A 26,155-nucleotide genomic window follows, 5' to 3' on the forward strand; every position below is an offset into this window, starting at 1 on the left:
TGGACAACCCACAGTTTCCTACCTGGACCGCTTATAGGAAGTTCAGTTTAGTATATCTGGCTGTTATTCTCCAGTGCATATGCCATTGCCATGCAGTTACCCGTAGGATGTGCAAACTGGGGATCTGCACTACCACCTCCAAGCAGTAACTCCACTTTGTCAGAGTTTAAATGAGGGCACATGTGTAGGGCAATAAAACACTGGATCTTACTGCTCTCCTCTTCTTGTCTCCACCAGAGACCTTGCCTGCCTTTTTCTTTCTTCCCTATTTACAAGCTCAGTCTACAAAAACATTTTCTGGAATAAAAATGTTCCAAAATATGTTGCAGGAAAAGAAAGAAAATAATGCAAACCTGCAACTACAGGCAATGGGACTGACTCAGGGACAAAGTGGCTCTGAGCCTGCAGTCTCAGTAGGCCCCTGAATGCCCTCTCGCGGCAGTAGGATACTTCGCTCCCCACGTTCACAGTTTTGACATTGCAATTCTGGAAATGTGGAGTGAGACAGCAACCATTTTTCTGTGTTCACTTTCTCCAGGACATATTAATTTAGTAGCAATAGTAATGATTTATAGTTATGTATTTTTCAAATCCACTTCCAGTAGCTCATAGTCTTCCCTGTATAAGGACTAACCATTCAGATTTATTATGCTTATGTAATCTTATACAAGAAAATAAAAAATGCACATCTTTTGTGTGGAGAAGGCTATAGTTTCATAGGATCCTCTATATTTCAGAATACAAACCATATTACAACTATATAATGAAGCTACACCACACAAGCCTTACTTTTATTAGTCAAATTCCTAGCAGTAAGAAGCAAATTTAAAATAATATTGGAGGGAAGGGGTTGCTTTTCCTCTGTATGCATTTGTCCCTCAGTGGTGTCTCTCTAGGCACAGATATAATTTCATACAGCTTTTGCTACCTGTGCCTCACGTGGTCTGACCTTTGAGGTGATGACTCTGTGAGTGACCTAATATTTTGTTAGGCGCTAAAAGTAGTTTTAGGTGAGATCCAGAGAGAAATAATGTGCTTAAATAAGTGAAAACAGAACTGGTTTTGAGTGGCTAGGATGCCATAGAGGGCTACAGACAAACTCTCTCTCTCCTTGCCTTGGAATTCCAGGCCTCTGTTCACTCTACATGCTACACTACATCACAATTCAAGAACTAGAGATGATATATTTTATTAATTTTTCTTTGACAAAAGAAAGTGGTATCTGTTTGGGATAAGAGATTATTTTGATGGACTCTTACAATCCTCTTTCTAAGATTTCTTTTTGTTTGTTTGTTTGTTTCCCAGACATGTTACTGGAGAGTACAGTCTTTTGGAAGACAGGACTGATGAAAAGATCAAGATTTCCTAGGATCTTTTAATGTTTTCCTTTATTCTTTCCACCACCAAGGAGCATTGATTAGTGACCATCTCTTTGGGCTAAATGACATTTTCTTCTGAATCCCTCAAAGCTACACTTAAACTAGATAGAAGCTGATTTATTTCTTCCCTGATTCTTTGCAAAATAGAAAGACTGCCGTGCTGAAATTTCTTTGTTGTGTTGCATGTTGAAGGGTAGCAGATTTTGATTGGAGGGTCAGATGTTGTTTCAGATACATTGGAAAGAGTCAACATACAGAGATCAGAAAAAAATGTGCAATCTGAGATTCTGCAAAGTCCTTTAAGGGATTGAGAGTCTAAATCCGGCTCAATGAAAGCTGAGCCCAGCTGCATTTTGGAAAGGACTGCAAAGATACACATGTAGAACATGGATATCTAAAATCTGTAAGTGGCTTTGAAAATATGAAATCATGGCATCTAAATCTCCCAATCTCTTTTGAAAACTTCAAATATAATGCACAGTCATATAGCTAATGCAATGATTTACACTCTCTCTCCAGGGCTGCTTATCCTGTAGACTTGGAAATTGCAACTTTTTATATTCACTAGTTTACCCTCATAAAGTGAAGCACAAGACAATTTTAATTTAACCAGGAGCTTCAATTCCATATCACACAAAACAAATCTTACTGGGCAAATAAACCAAGCAGGTTTCTACTGCCCATATGCTACCATCCATATGCTACCACCCATATGACACTGCCTGTCAAGAAAACATGCTTCACTCCTGGCACCTCAGGTCCAGAGGAAAAGAATATTGTAGATCTGACAGCAAGGCTGTCAAGATGGCTATAATTCACTGCAAATTCAAGCTAGGGCCACAGCCGCTGTTGCCTACCATCCTGCTGTCATTGAACATGGACTTGGAACGTTCACAGACTCTTATTGAGCCTTTTTTTCCTTAAGTAAAATAGGAAAGCTGGGAGAAAAAATACATTAAAGTTGTCAAGATACATGGGTAGGAGATGTCCTCAGAAGTACTGTAGGTAGACTAGGCAGTGCTTACCTGTACTATGGTTGGCTCCTTGGACAGCTGAGGATCATTAAGTCTGTCCCGTCTGTAATTTAATGCAGGGTGTAGGCCATTTCCATACTGACACTCAAAACAGGAACCTGCGTCACAGCCCAGATCCAGGAGATACTTCAGCACAGAAAGGTACTTCATCGAAAACATGATGGTAGCCGGAAATGTGGTGGGATGGCTTGATATATAGGCATTAATGTTTGCTCCATGGTCAAGGAGCAGTTTCATGGTCTTCAGGCAGCCATGGCGGATGGAGATGAGTAATGGGTTAATGAGGTCAACATTGGGGTTGGCTCCAGCTTGCAGCAGCAGCTCCGTGGCATAGATGTTGTTGTTAAAAACAGCAAAATAGAGGGGGGTGGTGCGTCTGTCCTCGTAAAGGCAGGACCGTTCATTGGAGAGGGTGGTGTTGACATCATAGCCAGCATCAATCAGCTCTTCCAAGATGTCATCATTATTGCGTTCAGCCGCTAAGTGCAGGGGGCTGATGCCACTACGCTTGATGCGAGTGCGGCTGGTCACAGGGATCAGCATGGTGACAACCCTGCCAAGTAGAGAGTCAGTGAACAGCAGTGAGCTCTAGGGGATCTAGGGGACCTACAAGCATACAGCAAATCGTAACCGTATGGTTGTAACCATAAGAGAGAGCCTGCTAACTCAGGCACGGGAACAACTCCCTCTGAGAGAAACCAGGGTGTGAACTTGAAACCTGTCAACAACTCCCTGTGCTCCTACTTTGCCAAAAATGTGAGTTGTGTGACACCCTCTTTCATGGAGGAACAAGTTTTTTTAAAATTATCACCCAGTTTCTATAAGGTAATGGCAGCTACAGGGATGGTTACAATGGAAGAGACAATGTGCTGGCACTCACCTACCCTGTTGTAACTTCTCTTAGGTGCCACAGCCCAAATGGCAGACACCCAGCCAGGATCTCCCAGATGTTCTGCACCTTCACCATCACGCTGTGGGTTGGACTGGAGGAACAGGCACAGAGCCTCTGGCCTGAGGTGGCAGCAGAGAGGCTGTATCTCCCCACCTCCATCGGGATTGCTTTATCACTCAGCAGAGAAGGGTGCCAACACAAGGCATTGGCAGGCCTCGTGGGTCACCGCCACAGCAAGAGGCTTGAGACCAGAAAGGGGGTGAAACTGAACCTTCCTCTGCAGGACTAAGCTAGGAAAAACTACATATTCGGTTCCCAGGCCTCCCTGCCCCATTTTACAATTCAGTTATCACCCTGGTTTGATCCCCATCCTGGAGGCCCTCACTGTGTGGCTTTTGGCTGTGGCAAATCCATGGGGCTATCAACGTCTATTCCAGATCATGGGGAGCCAAAAAGACAATTAGGAAAGGGGAGAAAAAGAAATAAAAATATTTTCCAGGCTGGTTTCCATGCTTTAGCCCAGGGAGAAAAAATGTACAGCCAAGTCCTAAACCCCAGTAATCAGGGATTGCTAGTGGAAAGTGTGATGTGGCCTTAAATACAGCAGCATAAATCAAGCTGCTCTTGTTATGTAATGTGAAGTTCAAATACATGATGTACAGGAGCCCCACAGTTGTAAATCCATGATCACTTTTTTGTCTCCATTGGTGTCATTGGAGCTGCATGACCAGCCCCATGGGTTAAACCCTCATTTCCTGCTCATAAGGTTGGGTGGTTTAGCCAAGGCACTAGGCTGATTCTGTAAATGCAGACAAGTCACCTTAGGCTACTTCCAGAAAGAGACTGAGGACCATCCAACCTGAGTCTGCCTACTGTCTCAGGAGATGCCCATGCTCCCTATATAATGCCTGTGGAGAGAGGGATATCTAAAAAGGAACTTGTGGGAGCCAGCAAGCTAAGCACAGCTTCTCCTCCTCTTCCTCCCATGCAGGCTCCTCTATCGAGCAGTCAACAGCTCTTCCTAACACACAAATACGCAAAGTTCAGTTTCCTACCATGTAGCATGTCTCCTTCAAAATGCTGCATATCTTCAGCTTGACTGCAATGGCTGGTCCCAACACTGGGCCCTCAAACATGTATTTACATAATGAACTAAGCCAAATATTAGCTCTAGTCTCAGGAAAACCTTTGTCTGTGATGCACTGAATGATCCTGTGAAAGACTGAGCCTCCAACGCTCCTAGGAGCTGAAATAAGAGTTGAAGATGCGTAACGCTTTACAGGATTATGTTCCTATTTACATGATGGACTGTTGGTGTCTCCAAGTTACTTCTACATCTCATTTTTAAACAAAAAAGCTTTTTAAATTATGTAAATATCTTGGGAAATTAAACGCTTTTTTTTTTTTCTCCAAGCAGCCTCACTAATCTTCCAGCACTGTGACGCTCACCAGGGAGCAGGAGGTTTGGGTGCTGGTGAGCTGGCAACTTCCCACCATTAGCAAATGTTCTGTAAGAGCCATAATAACAAAAAGGGCACAGAGCTTTGCAAGGACACCATGCCAAGTACCAGCATTAGTCATCCCATGATCAACTGTTTTGAAGATTTAAGGGTCTGTTTTGTTCTTTCTTCCAGCATATGTGCTTCAGCCAGCTCTTCACATCTGAGTTAAAGAGGCACTGCGTCGTTTCTTTCTGCGAGGGGGACCTGAACCTCACCTCAGGGGTGCCACACTGAGGCTCTGCATCGAAATGCTGCAGTGTCCCAGACCTCAGTACACTCCCTGTACCCCAGATTTATTTTGGGAGGAAAAGCAGGAAGCACCAAATTTGTATCAGAGTTTAATTTTGTAGCTTGAACTTGTCTCTCTTCCTCATCCTCCAAAGTGGGCTGGTTCAGTAACATGGTGCCTCCACATCTGCAGTCTTTCCTGTCTGTCTAGAGGGAGAAGGCAGCTCAAGTGAAGGCAGCCAGGACCAGACAAGCCAGACCACATCACGCGTCTGTCAAAGGGCTGAGCTTCACATCATACAGTTTGGAAATATTGCCGAGTTTCCCCTTATCCCTGACACTTGCTTCTGTGATTTCTATTTGTTAGAAATTATATGGAGAAGGAGGCAGAGCATCCTTAGTATGAGTGTGCCAAGAGTTTAATGACTTGTATTTACTTAATAAATCTGCCCACACTACACAAAGTCTTCCCTTCTCAGCATCTCAATTCCGAGGGGGAAGGAGTTAAATGACTGCTTGCGATTGTCTTACAGCTGATGAGATGACCCTTATGAATTTCAGGTCAGTATTGACAAGGTGTCATTTAAAATAAACAAACACCAAGCAACAAGAGTTGACAGTTGAGCCTTGGGACCACATTCTTGGCTTTTTGATGGTAGGGAGCCTTCGTGCTCTGGCAAAAAGTTGAAGCGTGGAATTCCTGCAGAATTACGTATTAAATCTGCAGGAATACAAAGAGAGGTCACCGTGAAGGGTGTTATTTTACTGAATACCAAAAGGAATAAAAATGATCAGCCAATTGGGCTAAAGCTTTGTCATTTACATAAATATTTATAAGATAAGATCTTTTTCTTTTTTCTTTCTTTTGCACTTAGTTTGCAGCGGTTGTGCACAAAATTTGTGCTCAGTCTTTTACAAGTGAAGGAACTCAGAGTTTGGACTGAATTCTGGTCTGAATGCTGCTGGGTGTTGGGAATAATAGATGTGAGATCTGAATCAGGCCCTTTCTTTCATAACATGGGGATGGACTGCAGAGTTTCCATGTAAATTTCTTTTCAGGTTGGGGTGTGGAACTATTGAGGGGAGGAAAAGATTCAGAGAGCTGGTTCAGACTCTGTACGCAAATTGGACTCAGATCAACTTACTCTGCTTTCAGACAAACTTTTCTGAAAGTGAGTAACTGGAGCTGGGTTCTGTCTCTGGCACATTTCTCATTTAAATGTGTTTGTTTTCAAGAAAATATCTTTGTAATTCAAACCCCAGAGAAAATTTTGAATCGTGCCTGCATTAGTCTATGTGGGGTATTCATGTACTTGCCATAAGCTTATAAGCCCATTACATAAACTCACACTGGGCTGTCCTCTAGAACACACAGCTTGCACAAAGAAGCAGGCCTAATCCAACTACAGAAAATGAATATCCTCAGGTCGATCAAAGTGATTTGAGAAGCTTAATTGGGATTCCCAAGCAGACCTAAACACTAGGATAAAAGATGCTATGGAAAGGTGTAGTGCTGTCAAGTTTTCATTCCTCAGACACTGTGAAATATATAAGAATCCGCTCTAGCAGTTATCTGTAAAGATATAGCTTTACTATCCAGAAACAGTCTTTGCAGTTGGATATACTCTCTCCTTTGACTATTGCTGGAAGGGATTTTGTTAGAAACTGTGACAGTCAGAAGAGTTCATTACGGTCACCAAAACGGTCTGTCACTGCAAGGTGTGACTGTGTTTTGGAAAAATAGCTGTGAGCCACTCACCCTTCCAGCAGCAAGGGGTTAAAGGCAGGAGATAAAACTTGCCCTAGGATCAGAAATAAATGCTAAGGAGTTCAGGCTCAGAAGCTTGCTGCAATGTCCCAGGTCTTGAAAGAGATAGGTAAACACTATACGACAGTGCAACAATCCCATCCCTAGACAGCATCTTCTAAATTGATATCCTTTATCACAGGCTGCAGCGTTTCTCCCCCTCCTATAAACACCTCTACTTCAGAGCACTGTTAAATCTATCCAATTCCTGATTATTTTTTCCATTAGTTACTTTTCTCACTGTTTAAAGAATGTGCTCAGCTCTATCCCAAACACATTTCATTTCAGAAACAAACCGCTGGATCTTTTTATGCATATGTCTGTTACATTTAAGAGTCATTTAATCACTCACTAATAAAGTATATTTTCCAGACCTTGAGTAATTCTTGTACTTCTTTTCTGAAGCCTTTCCAATTTCCTGAAAGGTTTCTGAAAGGGAGGATACCAGAACTGGACACCATATTCTAGCAACAATCTCACTAATGCCCTAGAGATTCACTTAACCACTTTCCGCTGTCAGCATCTGAATTATTGTTAATAAAACCTGAACACACCAGAGATGAATGCAGCATGTTCTGCTTGTGCAAAAGAATTACAATGGGCTCACATAGGAAAATGATTGCAAAGTACGCTGCAATAGCTATTGAGGACTAAGCCCCCCCGCCAACATACACACGCTTTTTTATTCCATCTCAAGCATGTTTTGTGGAGCTCAGTTCAATCCGCTTCCAAGATACATGAGGTTATTTAGCTGTAATAGGTGATATTTTAGCAAAGCTAAAGGAATCTTGCACCCCACACTCCTGCTCACCCCATCCCACCACATCCCAACCCGCAAACACACTCTTCGGTTTATAATTTCCAACCCGAGCTCTGCAATTGGAAAGCCCCGTTCTCAGCTGGCAGCTCCCTTGATCACAATGCTCAGAATTAGATCTGGGACATTACATTCTCCTTTTCATAAGGACTTTGGATTCTTGTCGAAAAGGTGAAACTATGAAATTAACTAAAACTTACTCGCATATCCCTTTTTTGGCTGCTATGTGAAGAGGTAACAGGCCATCCTTATTGGCTTTGTTAGCATCTGCTCCTTGGGACAAAAGAAACTCCACAATAGGTACATGTCCATTCTTACAGGCTTCATAAAGAGCAGAGGCCTTATCACTGGCTTGAGTATTTATATCAGCACCTAGGAAGGAAGAAAATCTTTGTAGCACCAGAAGGTTAAAATCAGATGGAAGGAACATACTTTGAATGAACATGTACATCTCCATGACACCAGAGCTACAAAATGTGCTGGATGGGGATGTGAATGAGGTCATATCAGAGGTCAAATAGTCATATCAGTTATATGCAGTTATATCATAGATTTCCACTCGCTTTTAATATGATGTGAATTTTATGAGGGAGAGTTTAATGTGGGTGGCAACCATTAGCTCCCAATCATGAATCCAGGCTCCATTCAGCTGTAGCTCAAAGGCAAAAAACTTTAAAATGTGCTGCTCTTTATATAGCATGGCCTTTTCTTTAGACACAATAATTCCATTAGTATTTCTGTGTTTACACTATGTATATACACTATTCCTGAGCAGGAGTTTGGACTAGATGATCTCAATAGGTGCTCTTCAAAATTCTATGGTTATGTATTTATGATATATATTTACATTTATACATATTATTTATACTCTATATATTCACACTATAAATACATTTATACTAGTTATACTTTAATTTTAGTACATATCCAGGCTAAAATAGGACTCTATAACATGACATCTGCATGGTACCAAGCAACAATTCTAATCAGCTTTTATTTGGGCATGCCTTAGTCAATGAATATTTCATTTCGAAACTCAGCACCTGAAGCCATGTCTCTTCACTTCACGAGGGTTCAAGTTAAGCTCCTAGTGGTAAGTTTTACACCCCAAAAAGATAAATATTATTAATAGGCTACTAGATTATTTGGAGCATTTTTTTCTTGAGCTCTAGCATGTGTTTAGCTTAATAAACAACATGAAAGAATAAACCAAGACCTCATACTTTTTGGCCACAAACAATTTGGAATCTTGCTTTTTCTGTGCTAGATATTTAAGGCCTGAAAGCCTGGGTTTCAAGTGTAATATACTGTACCATGCTGTCCTCAGGAAGGCTGCTCTATGTGTATCCTAAATGGGAAGGACAATTCACTGGAGTTTTGCTTCTAAACTCCAATAAAGAAGCCAATCAGTCTCCCGTTTGATCACGAAAACTCCCTGCCAAAGAGAATATTTCCCTGTGCTCTCACCCCAAACTGAAACATCTGTGTTGTGTTTGGCTCTTTGAAGATGTTGTAGCTGGAAACATCAGGAGAATTGCAGTGACAAAACATAACACAGGACTATGTTCCTAATGAAAAAGAAATGAGAAAGAAACCCTTTTTATGATGAACATTGCTCATCATAAACAATGCAGTGATATCATTCCTGGGACTCTCAGAGGAGCTTTTCAGGGCTTGAAACAACTGGACAGTTTTATTGGATTTTCTCCCATGTATTTTTCTCAAAATTAAACTTTAAGGAAATCCTAATATCTATTTAAGTTGAAACACAAATCACATTCTGGCTTAGTTTCTAAAATCGTAGGCACTATCATGGACTAACTGGTCATATAAAACTGACTTGACAATGCTGGCTGGACAGCAGAACACATCTTTGTTCCCCAACTCTCATATCTTTCTTAGCCATACTAACTGCTTCAGAAGTTTTTCTTATCTTCATCACTGTTTAGCTCTTGTTTCACAAGTGCAGGACCCAGCTCTTACGTACGTTGAAGATATTAGCCCACAGTGAAAATAAAATATGCCTCAGAATAGTAGTAAACTATGTTGTTCTTATTGTAAAGCTGTTTTATATAAGCAGAGCAGTAAAAGGTAGGTTTAGTGTAAACTAGAATCAAATTCACTGTTTATATGTTTGAACATATACATGTGGGGAGACCGAGTCTGCTTCCCCTTGGTGTAAATCCATTGACTATACAATGGTACTTTATCTATTTTCAGCAGGATTCACTAGTAGAGGAGAGCTAACCTTGCCCATCACTGCACATGTTCATGAGCAGATGGGGTGGGCTAATATTCAGCTTCTGCCATCTATTACAACCTACAGTTGTCTTTTATGACCGATTAGGCTACATGTGTGCAGCAATATGGGTTTTGGAAGCTGTCAGGCAATGCAATTAAAGCGCACTATATTACTCCCCAAAGTAGGCGACCATGAATGAATGCTGAAGAAGCGCATGTGTCTAGACCATGCTCTCTGAAAGACCCTACACAATTCAGCCATCTGGAGCAACAGGGTTTCAGCACCTCTGCAGGCTAGGCCTTGTCTCCAGAGACAGAAAAACCGAGCCAGGGAGAATTAATGGGAACTTTGAAATATTAAGAATTAAATGAGTAAAGGCATGTAACGGCACAACTGTACTCACCACATTTGGCGAGGTATCGCAAAGCTTCCAACTGCCCACTCTCAGCTGCCACAAATAAAGAAGTGATCCCATAGGCGTTTGCAGACTCTATCTTGGCACCCCCTTTCACAAGGATATCAATAATCTCCAGGTCATTTCGGGAGACAGCCTCATGGAGAGCAGTCCATCCTCGATTGCAACGATGGTTGGTATCAGCATTGTACTGTACCAAGAGTCTCGCAGCCTCTGCATTCTTGCGCTCACAGGCTGTTTTGGAAAAAAGGGAAGTGATTAGGACATGCTTTTGAAAAGATTCTGGGTGTTGTGGTATCCATTTCTTGTAGCATAAGGCAATATAATACAACTAGGCCGTAGTGAGTAAGACCAAAGATCCATCTAAGTCAATACGAGGGCCAAGGCTGTTGCCAAATGACACTGTCTGGGGCTTGTAAAGGATGTGGCAGTGAAGCCAGTCTTCAACAGGGGCCTGGAGGAGGCTAAGTGTCCTGTGCAGGGCTTGTGCAAAGCCTGGTATGGAAGGGAATCCAGCCCAGCACATTTGTGCCAACTGGACACCACACTGACACAGGGAGGTGACAAGGTGCGGGAGATAATTTATGAAGAACAAACATGTTACAGAAATCACATGACCTGAACACTTTCTTTCCAATTTCTGTGCAAACTGGCTCTGTATCTTACTGCCCTGGACTGCAGATAAAGCTCCCTATAGACAAGAAAATAAAAAAGCTCAAACCGCCAGTGGCCAGAAAAGGATCCTTAGAAAACAACAATGGTGTGAGTCAGTAGCACTTTCTCAGCCTGCAACAATTTATAGTTCAGGACCATCCTGAGATAAAGATATTTTCTTCATAATTAATAGTATTTTGTTGATTTTTACTCTACCAATTTGTCCCATTGCTTTTTGAATCCCAAATCATGATGCTTCTTACACACCTTTACAGTGGGACCCCAAAACAAAGGTACCTACAATATTTACATTTACCAACCCCAATTAGCATTGGTCATACAATGTACAGAAAGAGACACCAGCACATTCCATAGCAATTGGGTTTTTTCTTTGAAATAATAGTGTCTTTTTTTGACAGAGGTCCCACCTTTTGGTTTTGATTCTTCCCTTGGAATATCTCCATGGCTTCCTCTCCCACACACAGGTGTCACTCACGTGTACTGAAAGCAACTATGTGATTGGACACTTCCTTAATTACCTATGCATAGCATGCATAGAGTTTAATTTGCTTACATACTAGGGATAACGGATTTGTTACGATAATTTTTTCAGTCTTTTTTTGTTGGAGGATAGACCAGAAGATTTTGCATCAAGACTAGAACATTCTTAATAACAGTTTTTCTCTGGCTAAAGTGTGCTTTCATATTGTTGTTGTTGTTATTATTATTACTAAGAGCACTACTAGTACCACCACTACTGTGTGTTTAACGCACAGTTGAACAGCTTTCCTTTAGCAGACTATAAGCCAGAATTGTAAAATGAAAGCATTTTAAAAGTTGGAGGCAAGATTACTGTTTTAGCCAGTAATATGCGCTTTTTAATGTTTTAGAGTGCTAAAAATAGTCATGGCAGGAGCAGTCAGTCAAAGGGGGATGGAGATGAAGGTTTGAGAGATCATCTCCTTCTCTGAATCTTTCATGGGCATAATGCTGTTCTGCCAAAGAAAGTGTTCTCTGTGACCAGCAGCAACGTAGTATGTCCACGTTAAACACTTTGTCTACCTCACTGAATTGGTTATAACTTTATGCATCTCCCATAGCACACAGCCTGGCCTGGCCCAGACAGTATATGAATCACTGGCATGTCTACAATTATGGTACTCCCACATCTAACAGGTCCTACTTAGGTCCTACTGTTTAGAAAAGCACACATATTCCTGTCCTATCCAGATTTCCGTAAGTTTGGGACATTGTGCAGACACCCTGTGCTAAGGGCCCCACTAGGCATCACACACTCCACCCTCAGCACCGCATTGCAGCCTGCACCCTGCAGGGCAGCCACTAATCCTGACTCTGATGTGGATGAGAAGAGAGGCCGTGGCATGGCAGGTCAGGCAGAGGAGACAGAGAACTACTGGAGGGAGGTAGAAAATGAGAGCCAATTGCTGAGTTTCAGCCCCTCATCACAAGCGATCCTGCTGCGCTGCCTTGGTGGTGCCAGAAGAGCTCAGCACCCCTGGAAAAGCAGCCACTCACCTTTGTAGAGCGGCGTTTCTCTGGCCTTGTTGGAGATGTCAGGCTCAGCCCCAGCCTGCAGCAGGGTGAGCAGGCAGTCCAGGTTGCCCCGGCTGGTGGCCAGGTAGAGAGCCGTCTCCTCATTGAGGGTGCGCTGGTCGATTGTGCCGGGGTATGCTGTGAAGAAACGGCAAGCCCAAAGTCATTATGACATGTAGTGCACAAGTATCTGCAGCATCATCACCTTTCAAAATCTTGGGAGTTTTAAGTAAGTTTTTGTTGTTTATTTCTTTTCTTTTCCTTTTCCATGAGCAAAGTACTATAAAATTACTATCACTCAGATTAAGGATCTAAATCACTCACTGGCTTAGGTTAAAACATTCAGCTATGGCCACTAGTGATGCAGAAAGTTGTTGAGTAACTGCTCTTCAGTAGCAGTCTGAAAACAAACTACAGCAGTTAACCGCCTTCAGGCACCAGCAAAGAGGTGCTGGGCTGGATCTCCAGCTAGTGGGAAGTGGGGTAATTGCTGTCAGCTGTGGCAGCCGAGCAGCTCACAACAGCCGAGAGCTCAGCTACAAGGCTTTACTGTGAGAAATCCAGGGCTTGGCAAGGTCTATCCAGGTATCACTTTCCCCTGAAGATCCTAACTTTTAGAGGCCTCAGTCTGGAAAGCTGTTCTCAAAGAGAAGGTGAAATTAACCTACACTCAAAGGTTGGAAAAAAGCTTCACACACAGTCCCAGACCAGGATTGGGCTGCTGCTAATTCTGCTTTTCAGTTTATTCATATTATTCTTCTCCCTTCTGTAATTAGTTAGTTTTAACTTCACTGACCTTTTTGCAACAGACTCAGGCAACCCACTTGGCCATAGTATGCAGCTTCGTGGAGGGGTATCCAGCCATCCTTATTAGGTTCAGAAAGGTCTTTTCCTGATTTCATCATGTTGCATACTGCATTTTCATCTCCATCCTTGATTGCTGCCACTACAGGGTCAAGCTCTCTTCAAAACAAGATTAAAACTTGATTACTGCTTCCTTCATTACTGAGAAGCTTTTGCGGCAACATCACTCTATCATTTGGTCAAAACAGTGAACGCCTACAGCGTATATAATAGGTATTTGTGGCCCTAACGTCTTGCTACAGGGCTTGTAGAGGTAAAATTTGTCTTCTCTAATTTGGCCATTCACAACAGATCAGAAGAATCATTGTCTGGAGGTGCTGAGCTCTCTCTCTCCTTGGAGTGTAAGGAAAGTGTAGGTGTGACTAATCTCTGACATAAACACTTATATTTTAGATATCTGGAGTTGGGGGAGACTAGCTCTACCCTTCCTCTGTACACTGCTTTGAGTATCCATGTTTGTGATAGTTACATTACCCTGGCACTTGCTGTATCATGTAGCAAGATGTTTCCATATGACATCTCTTAAATAAGATCAGCTTTGAAGAGAATTGCCCCTGTTCATACCTGAAGAAAATTTTAAATTTGATTTGCAGGTGGCTTAGCCCTAAAGCAGAAATTCTCAATAAACCTTATTCTTGTATTTTAAAGATACTACCTATTTCTTTTACACAAGCCTGTTTTCAGAAGTTAGCTGGCCCAGTTATGAAGAAGGGAGAACTGTGTTTAGACCATGTGAACATTAGGGTATTGGTCTGAGCTCTCCTTTCTTCAGCCAAGGAGGATTTAAAAAAAAATCCACCCACCCAAATGAAATTCTGAGCTGCCTTTCATGACGGTCCCCCAGAGATCCCCAGCTGTTACTTCAGCATTAAGTACTCAAATTTTCAGAAATGATAACCACTTCAGACATTAGAGACCTTCAAAAATGTGTCTTTGGTGTCCCAGTAAGACATATTAGGTGCTGGACACTTCTGAAAATCTGGTCTTTAGAAGCCTGCTTGGGAGCAGACCCGTTAGCTCTGCTGACAAGTCCACTCTTGCAAACCTCTTAGCCAAGTGAGCAGTTCCCCAAGTAACTGCAACAGTCGGGGGCCTCGGAACCACAACCGGGACCTGGTGCCAAGCTGTGAAGTGGTTCATGTTCCAGTTCATTTGAACCCAGCAAACCACTGTCAGGCTCCACAGGGCCAAGTAACTTGTAGGCACAAGGAGCAAAAGGAATAAAAAAATAGTAGGGAGGGAGGGAGAGAATATTTTAAAGTCTCTTTGGAGGAAAAAGTCATTGAAATGTGTAGAATCACTGAAAAGTGTTAAAGTAGCATTTCAGTGTTTATCAGAGAAAACAAAAATAACATGAAAGTCATCTTTTTTTGGTGCTACCTAATTCTGAAGCTTTCAAGAAGAGGCTTGCCGTGAAAATCTACAAAAAGCACAAAGCGTGCTCCATGCCACCCGGAAGTGAGACACAACGAGCAGCCTACAAGCGAGATCTGCTCTGAGAAGCCTTCCCTTTGCCAGGCATGCATTCTGCCCAGTCCGGACAGCAACCCATTGCTCCAAGCTCTGTGAGAGCAATGGCAGAGCAGGGCTGACCCGGGCACACCAGTCCTTCTGCAGAGCAACGGCGAGAGCTGCTGTGGGACTCCCCGCATGGCAGGAGTCACAGTGCTCTCTGACGGTCACCGTACCGCCGATGAGCGGTGCCCGCAGCAGGGCCTGCCTGCCTCCTTCCACCCCGGCTGAGACTGCCGACAGCGCAGCAGAAGCTGGGAGCTGGTACCCCCGCCGCCGACGCAGGCAAGATCCTTGCCCGTGACAGACGGCGGCTGTGTGGATGGTGGTGTGCTGTGCACTCCAGCACCAGCATCTGTTCGTGCTCCTGCTGAGCTGTGCTGAGAGAAGGCAGTCACCGCTTCCTTATTCTGAGGCACCAAATGGCTAAGCTCCAGGACAGCAAACACCGCGAAGGAAGAAGCATTTTTCCACTTCTAACGGGGACTTGCAAAAAATGAACGTGGGCTGTATTTTCAGAGACAGAGAACAAGAGGATGTTGAAAACAGGAGAGTTTGTGGGTTGAACTAACTCTGAAGAGAAAATCTTGCAGCCTTGAAGGCGGACAGACTGGGGAGGAAGGTGCATGTCTCAGAGAGACTATTAGCATCACCAGGGTAGGAATAAAATGTGTGATGAAGGTCACACAAGGCAGTGACAATAGGAACAACCAGAAACTCTGGTTATGACAGAAGGTCGAAAATGCCACAACAGAGTGAGATCAGAGACAGAAAAACATGGGCAGCTCAGCACAGGAGTCCTCAAAAAGCAGATCGTTGGTACAACCTCTGCATTTAGTGCAAGTTACAGGAGCAGCGCTGGATTTCCTTGCCTGGCAGGGGCTGGACAGACCAACAGCCTGGAACTCACACAGGCATTATTAATTTCAGCTTGCCCAGAGGTACCCAATCTGTGCCATAAACACTGATACTAGCACTGAAAGAAAAGTCACCAAGCTGCTTCTCTGATGATAAACTCGGGGCCTGGAGAGGAACAGGTAAACACAACACGTGTGCCAAGGAATGGGAAAAGACACCATTTCCCAGGTGAAAAAGTACTTAGTGCCACTTGCTCCTTCTCTATAGCTGGAAGCAATGATCTCAAGACAGCAGAGTCACAAAAATAGCAACACTTGAATGGGGGGAGATATGGGGGACAAAGCAAGGCATTTTGCCTGAGGAGATAACAGCTAGAGCAGGCAGCTGCCTGCCTGGCCAGAGCCCACCCAGGAGGAATCAACTGATCTTCTGATAACTGCTGGACTGAGGTCCTACGGACACTGCTGTATCTCCATACTATTTAGAGTACCCTGGGGACTAAACCTAAAATTGCTAGTTTTCTCTAGATAATAGATTTTTAGATAGGCATTTGAAATTGAGCTTTTTGTTGAAGTCAGTTAACAGTAACAATTGGCATGTTTGGCTGGAAGAGGAGGAGGAGGAGGTCGGGAATCTTTGTCTTTAAAAGCCTCTGGCACAAGGCTGCTGAAGCCATCTGTTGTTCTGTGCAAGGGTTCATGTTACACATGCAGGACTGCTCACTTTGACCTCAGGATTTGGGCACACAATAGAGTTACCAGCGCTTAATGAGTTACTGCATGCCAGGTGGGCCACGGCTGGGGTCTGTGCATGGGGCTGGCTCACAGCAAATGCAAGGTGAATCACATTAGCTGAGACCTCACTGAAAGCAGAGGGTACCTCGGGTCTGTGGTAGGGTTAAAAATGTGCGAAGAATCAGTTACTACTCTGCTTAAGCCCTCAGATGTTGAATGAAGCGAACTTCTGTCGGGCTCCTTGACCTTAAATGATTCCTGAGTAAGATGAGGGGGTTTGCTGGACCAGGCTGTAGATGCTTTAGCCAAGCAAATTCCAGATCAGTACAGAAAGTTTAATGAATCTCCATGTGAAATCCTTGTTTTCTGCCTGGCTCGTAGTAGGCTGTTATAAAAAACCAACACATTCTGCTGCTTGGATTTCATCAGATACAGAAAAAACAAGTATTAAAACTATGGAGGAAGACTGAAGATCTGATGAAATCTTAACCTTATAGGCGAATCAAAAGAATTACTGCATTTCAAAGGCCAGTAGCCAATACAATAAACACTCATTGCAGATGAGATGTATGGGGGGGTCAATTCTGAGTGCTGGAGAAGAGGTTCAGTGGAACGCAGAAAGGTTCAGGAAGCTCCTTCTTTTCCTGGCAGCCTGGTGAGATGCAGGCAGCGTGAAGGAACAACATGTCCCCAGGTGAAGCCAACTATCATCCCTGCCTGGCTCTGAGACCAGGGCTATGAAACAGTCACGCATCATGCTCTCCTGTGGCTTCCCAGCCACCTTTTTGCTCTCACCTGGCAGCAGAGGAGGGCTAGCTTATCAGCCTTATTCCAACCTTCTTGTGGACTGAACTCTATTGAGCTAAGTGATGCAGAAGAGAAGCCTGTCCTCCAGTCATTGCACCCAGAGCAGCAGAGAGGCATGCAGAGTGTGCAGAGCACTTAATGAGAGGATGTGATTTCAGTGTGGCTAAGGGGAGCTGGCAGGTGACAGGGATGAGGGAGGCTTCATGTTTCAGCAGAAAGGTTTTCACAATATCAGGGAGTCCAATGTCAGTGGAGAGCCAGGGACAGAGCCTGGATCAAGCAGGGTGCAGGGTGAGGTGGGGGAGATTGTAGAGCTGGGTGAAGGATGAAAGGAAGAAGAGTGGTGGAGGGGTAGTCACTGCAACCATGCATGCAGGGAGGGACTTGTAAGATGGATAAAACAAAGTGGATTTGAACTAGGTAGATAAAAAAGGCAGGGAAGAGTTTTCTGCAGGACACAGAGAAGTGCTGCCTACAGCACTTTTCCTCTCTTCATCTGATAGCTAAAGGCAGGTACATGCATCTACTCTGCCCCGCAGAGGGCTGTAATAAACCCATCATGGTCCAGACATTTCCACTATGCACAGGCACTGGGGCAGAGCTCGGGCCACCCCCTTGCCTGTCTGCTTTCCTCATCCATGACTGTGATCACCTAAGCTTAATTACGGTCTCTGCTGACAGCAAAACGTGGCCAGGAGGATCAAAGTCAGTCAAGCTGGTTTCCTCTTTGGGCAGGTAAGATGTGGTACGGCTCCCCAGCAGCCCTCCTCAGTGTGGCAGGACAGTGCAGGTATTGCTGGTAACAGGCACAGCATCTTGGGAGCATTTATAAAATATTTACTTTGAAGGAATGGACTTTCTCACCCTGTTTATATACTGCGATACAATGTTTGTTTTCCCCACTCTTCCCCAATGTTGAACCGTGAACTCAATACCAATGCAGTTACTATCAGCATCTGCCTGCCTCATCTACTGTGTTGATAAGGGAGCCAGCATGTATAAATAAACCACAGTGCAGGCATCCCTTCCCTGCTGTCCTTGTCGCCTCAGAGCTACCAAATGACCCAGAGTCCCCAGGACATGTGCACTGGAGGGATGGAGAGGGATGAAGGGGGAGAAGAGAACAAGGCAGGTTTGAGGTGGGTCACCCACAAGAGCCTGGGCATGGTCCGGGGCAGCTGGCAAGTCAGAAGTAAGAGCGGGAAGGCAGCAAGGGTGCAGTGCAGGTATCAGCAAGACCTCCTCCAGTTGAACACCACCATGTCCCCCCACCAGACACCATCGCCACCCAGAAGAGCTGGCTCGGGGGAGAGTGGGTAGCAAGGCTTGTTTTGACCGCGGGGGAAAGAGGGAGAGGGAGAGGGAGGCACTTACACTGACTGGGATGTGCTGAACAGGCTGCCGTCGTACCTTCGCCTGACCCCCCAGGCTGCCCCCGAGCTGGATGGCTGAGCACGGCCTCTCGGCTGGGCCGCCAATCTGGAGTGGCGATGACATGAATGAAATAAAGAGAAATACTCCGAATAGGAGAAACAGGTCATGTTGAGGCAGAAACAGAGACACACATCCACAGAGACGGAGCAAGGAAGCCTGCCGGTCAGGGCTTTGAATAAAAGCAGATGGCCACGGCTTGCTCTGCGCTGTATTCAGCTGCTCGCTCGGCTCAAGATTATTTTTGGCCCTCTGAGGAAGCGTCAGGGGATTCAAATGACCATATAAGACAACAGTGAGGTTAACCCTACCACCACCGCACAGGAAGCAGGCACAAGGCGAGATGAGGTGACATTCATCACCTCCGAAGTGCTACGCAAGCAGGTCGGAGGAGGGGGTGGAGGAAGACCCAGGGCCCCCGGGTGCCGGCTCCGTTTCCAGCTCGGCTCTCCCAGGTGGCAGAAGAGTTCAGCAACGCTACAGATCTGGAGCTACAAGCTGCAAAGGTTTCCCTCCAGTGGGAGGTCAAAAGCTGCTGGGCTGAGGCAAAGGCAGGACAGGTTAATGCACAGAGCTGCAGATGCTGCCTTTTGCCAAAATAGCAGCTGTCAAAGGATCCCCAAGGAGGACAGGACCAAGCGGCCAGGGGAGCCCTTATTCTCCCCTGCGTCATGTCCCCGCGGCAGAGCTGAGAGTACAAGTGCACAGTAATGACACTGAGAAGACGCGACCTTTGGTGGGAGCAGGACTGCCTGCTGTATGGCATCCTGATTCCGCAGCTATGAAACACGCTTACTGCTCATCAAATTTTCCCCAGTTTCCCAGCCTTGGAAACCAAACAATCACAGGTGGTAATGAGTGAGGCGTCAGAGGACGGTGGAGTTATGAGAAAGAGGGAGGAACAAAACTTCAGCTACTCCCAGCTTATTAAAAAAAAGCTAGTTTAAAAGGGTACTTTTCCTTGGGTTTGGGGTGACTTTGTAAGCTCTTCCCTCCCCCCTTGAGAAATCTGCCTTTTAAAAATGAAAGCAGAACAATGTCCGGGTTTGAAACTGTGAGTGGGTCTCTGTAACCCACAGCCCAGCATCGCCGGGGAGGGGGATGCCGCCACGCTTCGGTGTCTGGAGCTGCTCTTGGCAGAGAGCGGTGTGCTTGAGGTCAGACTTTGATCTGAAATAACTACATCCTTTAAAGACTGCAGTATCTAAAAGGTAGCCAGCTCACACTGTTTTACATACCTATTTTTGGCCTCTCTTCTATGTTTTCCCATAACAAACGCTGTGCTCCCTCCCTGGTGAAACCTAAGCTCGGCGTACAGTGTGCCCCCATGGGGGAAAGGAGCTACTGGCTTTGGCAGGGCTTCTGTCATTCAGCAAAGCTTGTAGCAGTGCCCCTTTTCTTATTTTATTTGTTGCTTGACACAGACAACATAAAACAAATTCTCATTTTGCTGTGAGGGCGTAAATTGTTGACCTCATTGGATTTATAGCAGACTCTGGCTTTCAAACTAATGACAGACTCACAGAGCAGCCGCTCGGCAAGGCTAATTAGAAAGCACGTGTTTTGACAGGGGAAGGTGTTTTTCTCTTCCCAGGCAGGGTGTTCATTGGGATGGCGCAGCTTAGGCAGGCGCTCACTCACCTTTGCCAAGGGTAGATGTGGTAGGGTGGGTTGTGGCTGCTGGCACGGCTGGGGGCGGCCGCCTCGCCGGGACCTGCCACCATCGACTTCTGGTGGCTCTGGGCAGCTGGCTGACCCGTGGGGTCCTCTTCCAAGCTCTGCTGGATGGCCATCTTTATAAGCTCATCTTCACTCAAGCTACTGTACAGGCTGTATTCCTCACAGTCTATCGTTTGTCTTTGAGTATTTGCTGCCGTTGTAGCCATGTTTTTTTGTTTGGTTTTTTTTTTGCTTTCCTGTAAAAGGAAATTGTGATCATCAAAAGCTGGAAAATGAAAGAAACTCCACTATCTTGTCCTTTTGTTCAGCTCTGCCTCTTGATTAGGCTGACCAGAAAACCCTTCAGAAATCTTTCACCAGGGACAGAACACTATCAGCTAAAATCTGCATGTAAACTTAATGAACTAACTTCTTTCTATCACATAGAAGTAACTGATGTAGCTGGTGTTTAAAAAAACGGGAAGAGAGATGCTGCAAGCAAGGCAGGTTTTTATCTACTTATTCTGGTTACCACGCTCAAGAGAAAAATAGGTAAAGGAAATCCCCATAAGATTAAAGAGATACAGCTTTGAAATGAATTTATTTAGGAGAATGCCAATGGACATCTCTTTTTGTTGGTTTTTTTTGTTTGTTTTATTTCTTGCTCTAATTGCAGAAAATTAAGGGAAGAGGCTTGTCTGTTTGCTGGTTTTCTGCAAGTGCAGGTTCTCCACCATGAAGTGTAAAGAGACTTTGTGGAGTAATTTTTTTCCACCTTCTCTGGAGATTTCTCGAGCAACATGCAAAGATATTCTTTGAAGTGACTTTGTTTCACTCAGCTAGGAGGGCAACATGACAACACTCAGTTTCACTTCTGATTCTTTGCTCTTCACAGAACAAAGTTCAAGGTCATGAGCTTTAAGACTTATGGTCAGACTCTTTTCTAAAAACTGGTGGTTGAGAGCGGGAAATGAGATAAGGGGGAAACATCAGAGCATACTCAGCAATCACAGAATGGCTGTGAACCATCACCGCAGCGTGGACTCAAAAAAGGCAAAGACAATCCAAAATTCTGCGGTATTTCCAGCAGTGATAGGCAAGTACTAATGCCACGAATAGTACAATGCTCTAGCAGGACCTCATTCGGATGCCAGAGAGCACTCTGGCCACCAGTGTTCGAGAGCCAAGGGCTTATTTCATGGGAGGAGATGGAAAAGCTTGCCTCTTTTAAGAAGATGACAGCCAAGGGGGAATAGGTTTGCTTTTTATACGCGCTGAGCGAAAACTATGTAAAATAAGGGAGGAGCAACGTGTACAAGCTGCCCAGGAGGACATGGACAGGACAGGGGAGGACAGGGAGCCAGCAGAAGGGGGCTGTAGAGGCATGTCCCCCAGGTGCAGAGAGGTGAGGGGCTGGCTGAGTGCACCAGTGGGGTTGCCGACAAAGCTGCCTGCCCCCACCCTGGGGCTGTCAGTCCCTGTCCCAGCAACGCCACAGCAGGGCTGGTCTCCAGCTCCGCACAGCCCTGCCCGGCCATGGGTCCTACTGAACCGGGCCACCCAGCAGAGCCACATGCACGGGGATGGCAGAGCCACCCACCCTCCCACTGCTCGGGACCTGCCTCCCGCCGCACCAGCGCGGCTGACAGAGGGGAGCCTTCAGCTCCCCCTCCCTCTGCAGCTGCTCTCTCCGGCAGGCTGGGGCTCTGCCCCCAGCTCACCGAGTGCCCAGGGCAGCCTGGCTTCCCAGGGACTCACACCCACATCGATGGCACTGGGGTCCAGCACGCCATGAGCCTCACGCCAGGAAATTGCCCTGCCCTAGCCCTCCTTGCTGCTGCGTGCACGGCCAAGAGACGGTCCTGACCTGGAGGAAATGATAGCTCCCAAATGGCACCAGAGCCATATCTATGCATGTCAAGACACTCATGTTTGTTTCTTTAACCATAATTTAAAAAAAACAAACAAACCAACAACAACTAACACAGTTTGAAGAGCTTGAATCAAGCTGTAAGTAACTTAAAATCTTGGATTTAAACTTTTCACTCCAGAAATAGTGATATCTCGCACATCAACAGCCACCTCAGGCTCCAAGCACACCCCAGAAGAAATGGGAAGAGTTCAGGGTAAAAGGAAGCCCAGCAGATTTCAGACTGACATTATGACTCTTAACAACAAAGGAGGTATTTTACAGCCATGAAAACTGCCAAAATAAAACCTTCTGTTGCTGTAAATAATGCAACCCCATTTTGTTGTTTTTTTCTTTTTTTTTTTTATTTTTAGCCAGATCTCTGACAGCTGCTGTTGGTTACCTTCTCCAGTGAGAGCTGGTGTGCCTCAGCTCTGCTATGACCCTCGCTGTCCCAAGGAACCAGGCCCAGGCATCAAACCACTGACAGCTCCCGTATGGAGCCACTGCCCACCCCGTGCCCCAGCCGCTCCAGCACCTGTCCTTGGCTGCACTCCAGCCAGTAGCTGGCCAAGAACCATGACACAGCTTTGTTTTCCCAGCAGCTTCTGCTGCTCCTTGGCTTGCTCAACTCCTGGCATGCTGGGCAGCACTTTCATAGTCCGTCAGCCTAGGTACTCACTTAGTAAACTGGTGCGCTACCGATGTGTGAAATCCACGGGCTGGAGTCAGAGGTCTCGTCTGCAGCATCCAGCACTGCAATGCCTAAATGTAGGGACCTGGCCCTGACGGTGACTCAGAGACCTAAACTAAGCAGTCAGTGGAGAGGGCAGGATCTGATTGTAAGCTCCTAATGGAGGTGATGCACAATGACTCTTTAGAGGAGGCAAGAGTGGAGATGGAACTGCTCCTCTGAGGGCAACCTGCACTAGTGGAGCCTGGGACACACATCCCTCCTCTTTATCCTCCCCAGCCCCACCGCTGGCATCCTGACAGCACAGGAGGCAGAGAAGGCAGTGGGTCCAGTCTCACTGTGCTTCTGAGCTGGGTGTTGGAGACTTTTCGTGTGCAGTCAGGGCTTTGAGGACCGCACAGGAGACCACTGCCAATGTGACTCCACACTCTGGCACTTGAGCCTCACGAAATCCCCAATGAATCTAGGTGTAAAGGCCATTTCTGGACATCTTCCCCTCCCTCCTTCTTTTGTTTCACACCTTGTTAAGGTACAGGGACGGAAAAGGAAGATTTTTTAGTTTGCGGATCACTCCTATTTCACCCTCTTATGCTTTGTATGGGTTAACTGGGTCCCACCCACTCACAGAGAAAAGGGAGAACCTCCCCTGCATGTTGGTGATCCTCACTAATCTAAATATTTTGACAGGAGTCCCACCGAGCGCAGAAACAACAGTGTTGGCTGCAGCTCCTGCCACTGACTCATCCTGCAGGAAGAAACTTCGTAGGGCCCAAAATAGAGAAAGCTTTCAATTCTGCTCATCTAACTGGCACAGCCCTGATGACAGTGTGAGGGTCACATCCTGGGGCTGCCGGAGCTTTTGGGCCTGTCCTGACAGCCGGGGACAGCCTTGGCTGTCCTGAACCCTTGCGGAGACTGCTCTAGTTGGGCTTGAAGCCATTCTTGCATCCCATCGCCTGTCTCCCCTTGCTCCGACTGACCTGTGTGGTGTGACTGAGTTTGGCAGGAAGCACGATGAGTGCCTCCTCCCTATGGTTCCCTGTGCAACGGCCCCGAGCGGAGCAGTGCAGAGCCACCACCCTCCCCTTCCAGCTGGAGATGCTTTTGTTTGAAGCTGCAGAGGCACAGGGCACCTACTCAGTTTAACCTTCTTTCACTGTGGCTGAGCTCAGTGGCATCAACAGACGCTGCTGCAGCCATCCGGACCTACCCTGGCTCAGCTGGCACAGCAGGGCTAAGGTTACCCCATCTGAGGCCAGTGGTGAACTACCAACCACGGCCTTATGAAAGCCCACTAGACTAATGTGTTATAAGCTAAATATTTTCCACCTTCTGTAATGAAGGTGTGAAAAAAAAATCAATCTTTGCTGCTAGGAATGCTTGAACCAGTTTGGCTAAGTAAGATCTGGCCAAAATGATCTTTCTAAAGGCAGCTTTAATCTATTTGCTTGCCCTAAGCCTGCTTACTGTAGGTTTAAAGTATTGGAATCAGATTTATAAGTTAAATGCTGGGTTTACTGTTCATTGTAACTTCAGGTTTTGGGGGGAGGTTTTAACATTTGGCCGTCCCCTGCATTTCTCTGGCAGCCCAGGAACCCATCCTCACACGCAGGTAGCACACAACATTGCATCTAGTGTAAGAGCAGAACCTGATTTTTAAAGCTGTGGGTATAGTGCCCTTATTATTCCTTAGAAATCGCTTTGCCTTCAGGTCTGAATGGCTTCACTAGTGATCTCTCTTGGCACCAACACATCTTAGGGTACTGCTGCCTGTGCTGCTATTTAATAGCTCAGTCTGACAAGATCTTCTGGATCTAAATTTATCATCATTTCCCCATAGGGCCTGATCCTGATTCTTAATTTTTCCATCCTGATTTCAGTGAGAGTTTGTTTATTTAGATATAGAAATCAGGCCTGTGCCATACAGAGGTTACTTAGCTGCATCCAGCGGCCAGAAGGTAAGGTTAGAAATGAAATGCTTGTGCCAGGGCCAGGTTGTGATGCTCTGCCCTACGTTAATGAGCAGCTGTACCTGGCAGATCTCTGAAACCAAAGCTACTACTCACCAGGGTGACTCCTAGTAATCACTCACATTATGGCAAAAGCCACAGACAAACACAATTAGGTTGCTATTATATTTGGACTACAAGCTCTGTCAACATACAGTGTTTGGGAGAATGGGCCTCTGACCCTGATGCAACATAAATAAACAACAAGGATTACAGCTGGCTTTGAACATGCAGAACCGCGCTATTCAATACCATTAGCATCTGAAACAACTGGTCCCCATTGATAGCACTTCCTTAAAGAAAAGCTTAGCAAGGCTGCCTGTCCTCCTTCAATAGATCCCAGGCAGCAGAATTAGCAGAATTACTTACTGCTGTCAGCGGAGGGTGGCAGGTGAGTGACAAGGTCATTAAGGGAGCAGAGCCAGGGACTTTGCCTGCCTTTGCACTGAGTTTACCCCAGTCAGCTTGTAACTCAATACAGGACCTCAGTATTTATGGCTCAGGGTGCGATAAACCACATTTCTAAAAACAAAAACAAGTCTTTGGAGGCTACAAAAGAGAGAGAAGCAAAGTGGCTTGCTCGTTTTGCCTTTTGCAAGGAACAATCGAGCCCCAGCTTCTGCAGATACGTGTTTGCCTTTCCATGTGTTTGCCTTTACTTCTGAAAGCAGCAGGAGCACGCACAGGGTGAAGGTAAACATGGCTGGAAGTCTTCAACAGTAAACCAAGCCTCCACTTTAGCTCTTACTGCAGCACCTTTCAGGGCAGACCCTCTGCTGGCAATGGAAACTAGACCAATTTGCAGCACTTAAAGTATTCACATTTTTTCTGTATTTTAGGTCAGTTTCCAGATAAATCTTTGCAGTTCTCCAAGGATACTATATTGGATAACTACTATTGGGAAGCAAATGGTTTTTTAAAAACAGAAAGATTCAGTGCCCGTCAGATCTTCCAGAGCTGAGACATCAGAAGAATGACACCTTATGCTGTCCGGCTGCGGCAACAGGCTAACATACTTTGTAATGACAGCTTATGCAAACTGCTCAAGTTCTAGCCCCGTGCTGAAGGAGCAAAGCCAGGCTTCCCAAAGGAATCCTCCAAGCAAACAAATCTCCTTGTCCACCACCAGCTGTCAAAACAGGTCACCTATCAGT

General features: G+C 45.5%; 1 protein-coding gene across 2 annotated transcripts in view; it reads right to left on the bottom strand.

Annotated features, from left to right (window-relative positions):
* The window catches only part of ASB2 (ankyrin repeat and SOCS box containing 2), a 35,223-nt gene that overhangs the window by 8,276 nt on the left and 792 nt on the right, over positions 1-26,155 (bottom strand). Inside the window, exons 2-8 of one of the 2 annotated variants that reach the window (XM_052783048.1) lie at positions 20,372-20,641; positions 18,674-18,778; positions 13,321-13,487; positions 12,507-12,662; positions 10,305-10,550; positions 7,860-8,031; positions 2,405-2,966 (exon numbers count right to left, since the gene is read on the bottom strand). In XM_052783048.1, the coding sequence (XP_052639008.1) occupies positions 2,405-2,966; positions 7,860-8,031; positions 10,305-10,550; positions 12,507-12,662; positions 13,321-13,487; positions 18,674-18,778; positions 20,372-20,616 (1,653 nt within the window). In that variant the 5' untranslated portion in view covers positions 20,617-20,641. The remainder of the gene's footprint in view (positions 1-2,404; positions 2,967-7,859; positions 8,032-10,304; positions 10,551-12,506; positions 12,663-13,320; positions 13,488-18,673; positions 18,779-20,371; positions 20,642-26,155) is intronic. The other variant, XM_052783049.1, reaches the window with a different exon arrangement.

This window comes from Harpia harpyja, chromosome 3 (genome assembly GCF_026419915.1).
Source record: "Harpia harpyja isolate bHarHar1 chromosome 3, bHarHar1 primary haplotype, whole genome shotgun sequence".
NCBI lineage: Eukaryota > Metazoa > Chordata > Aves > Accipitriformes > Accipitridae > Harpia > Harpia harpyja.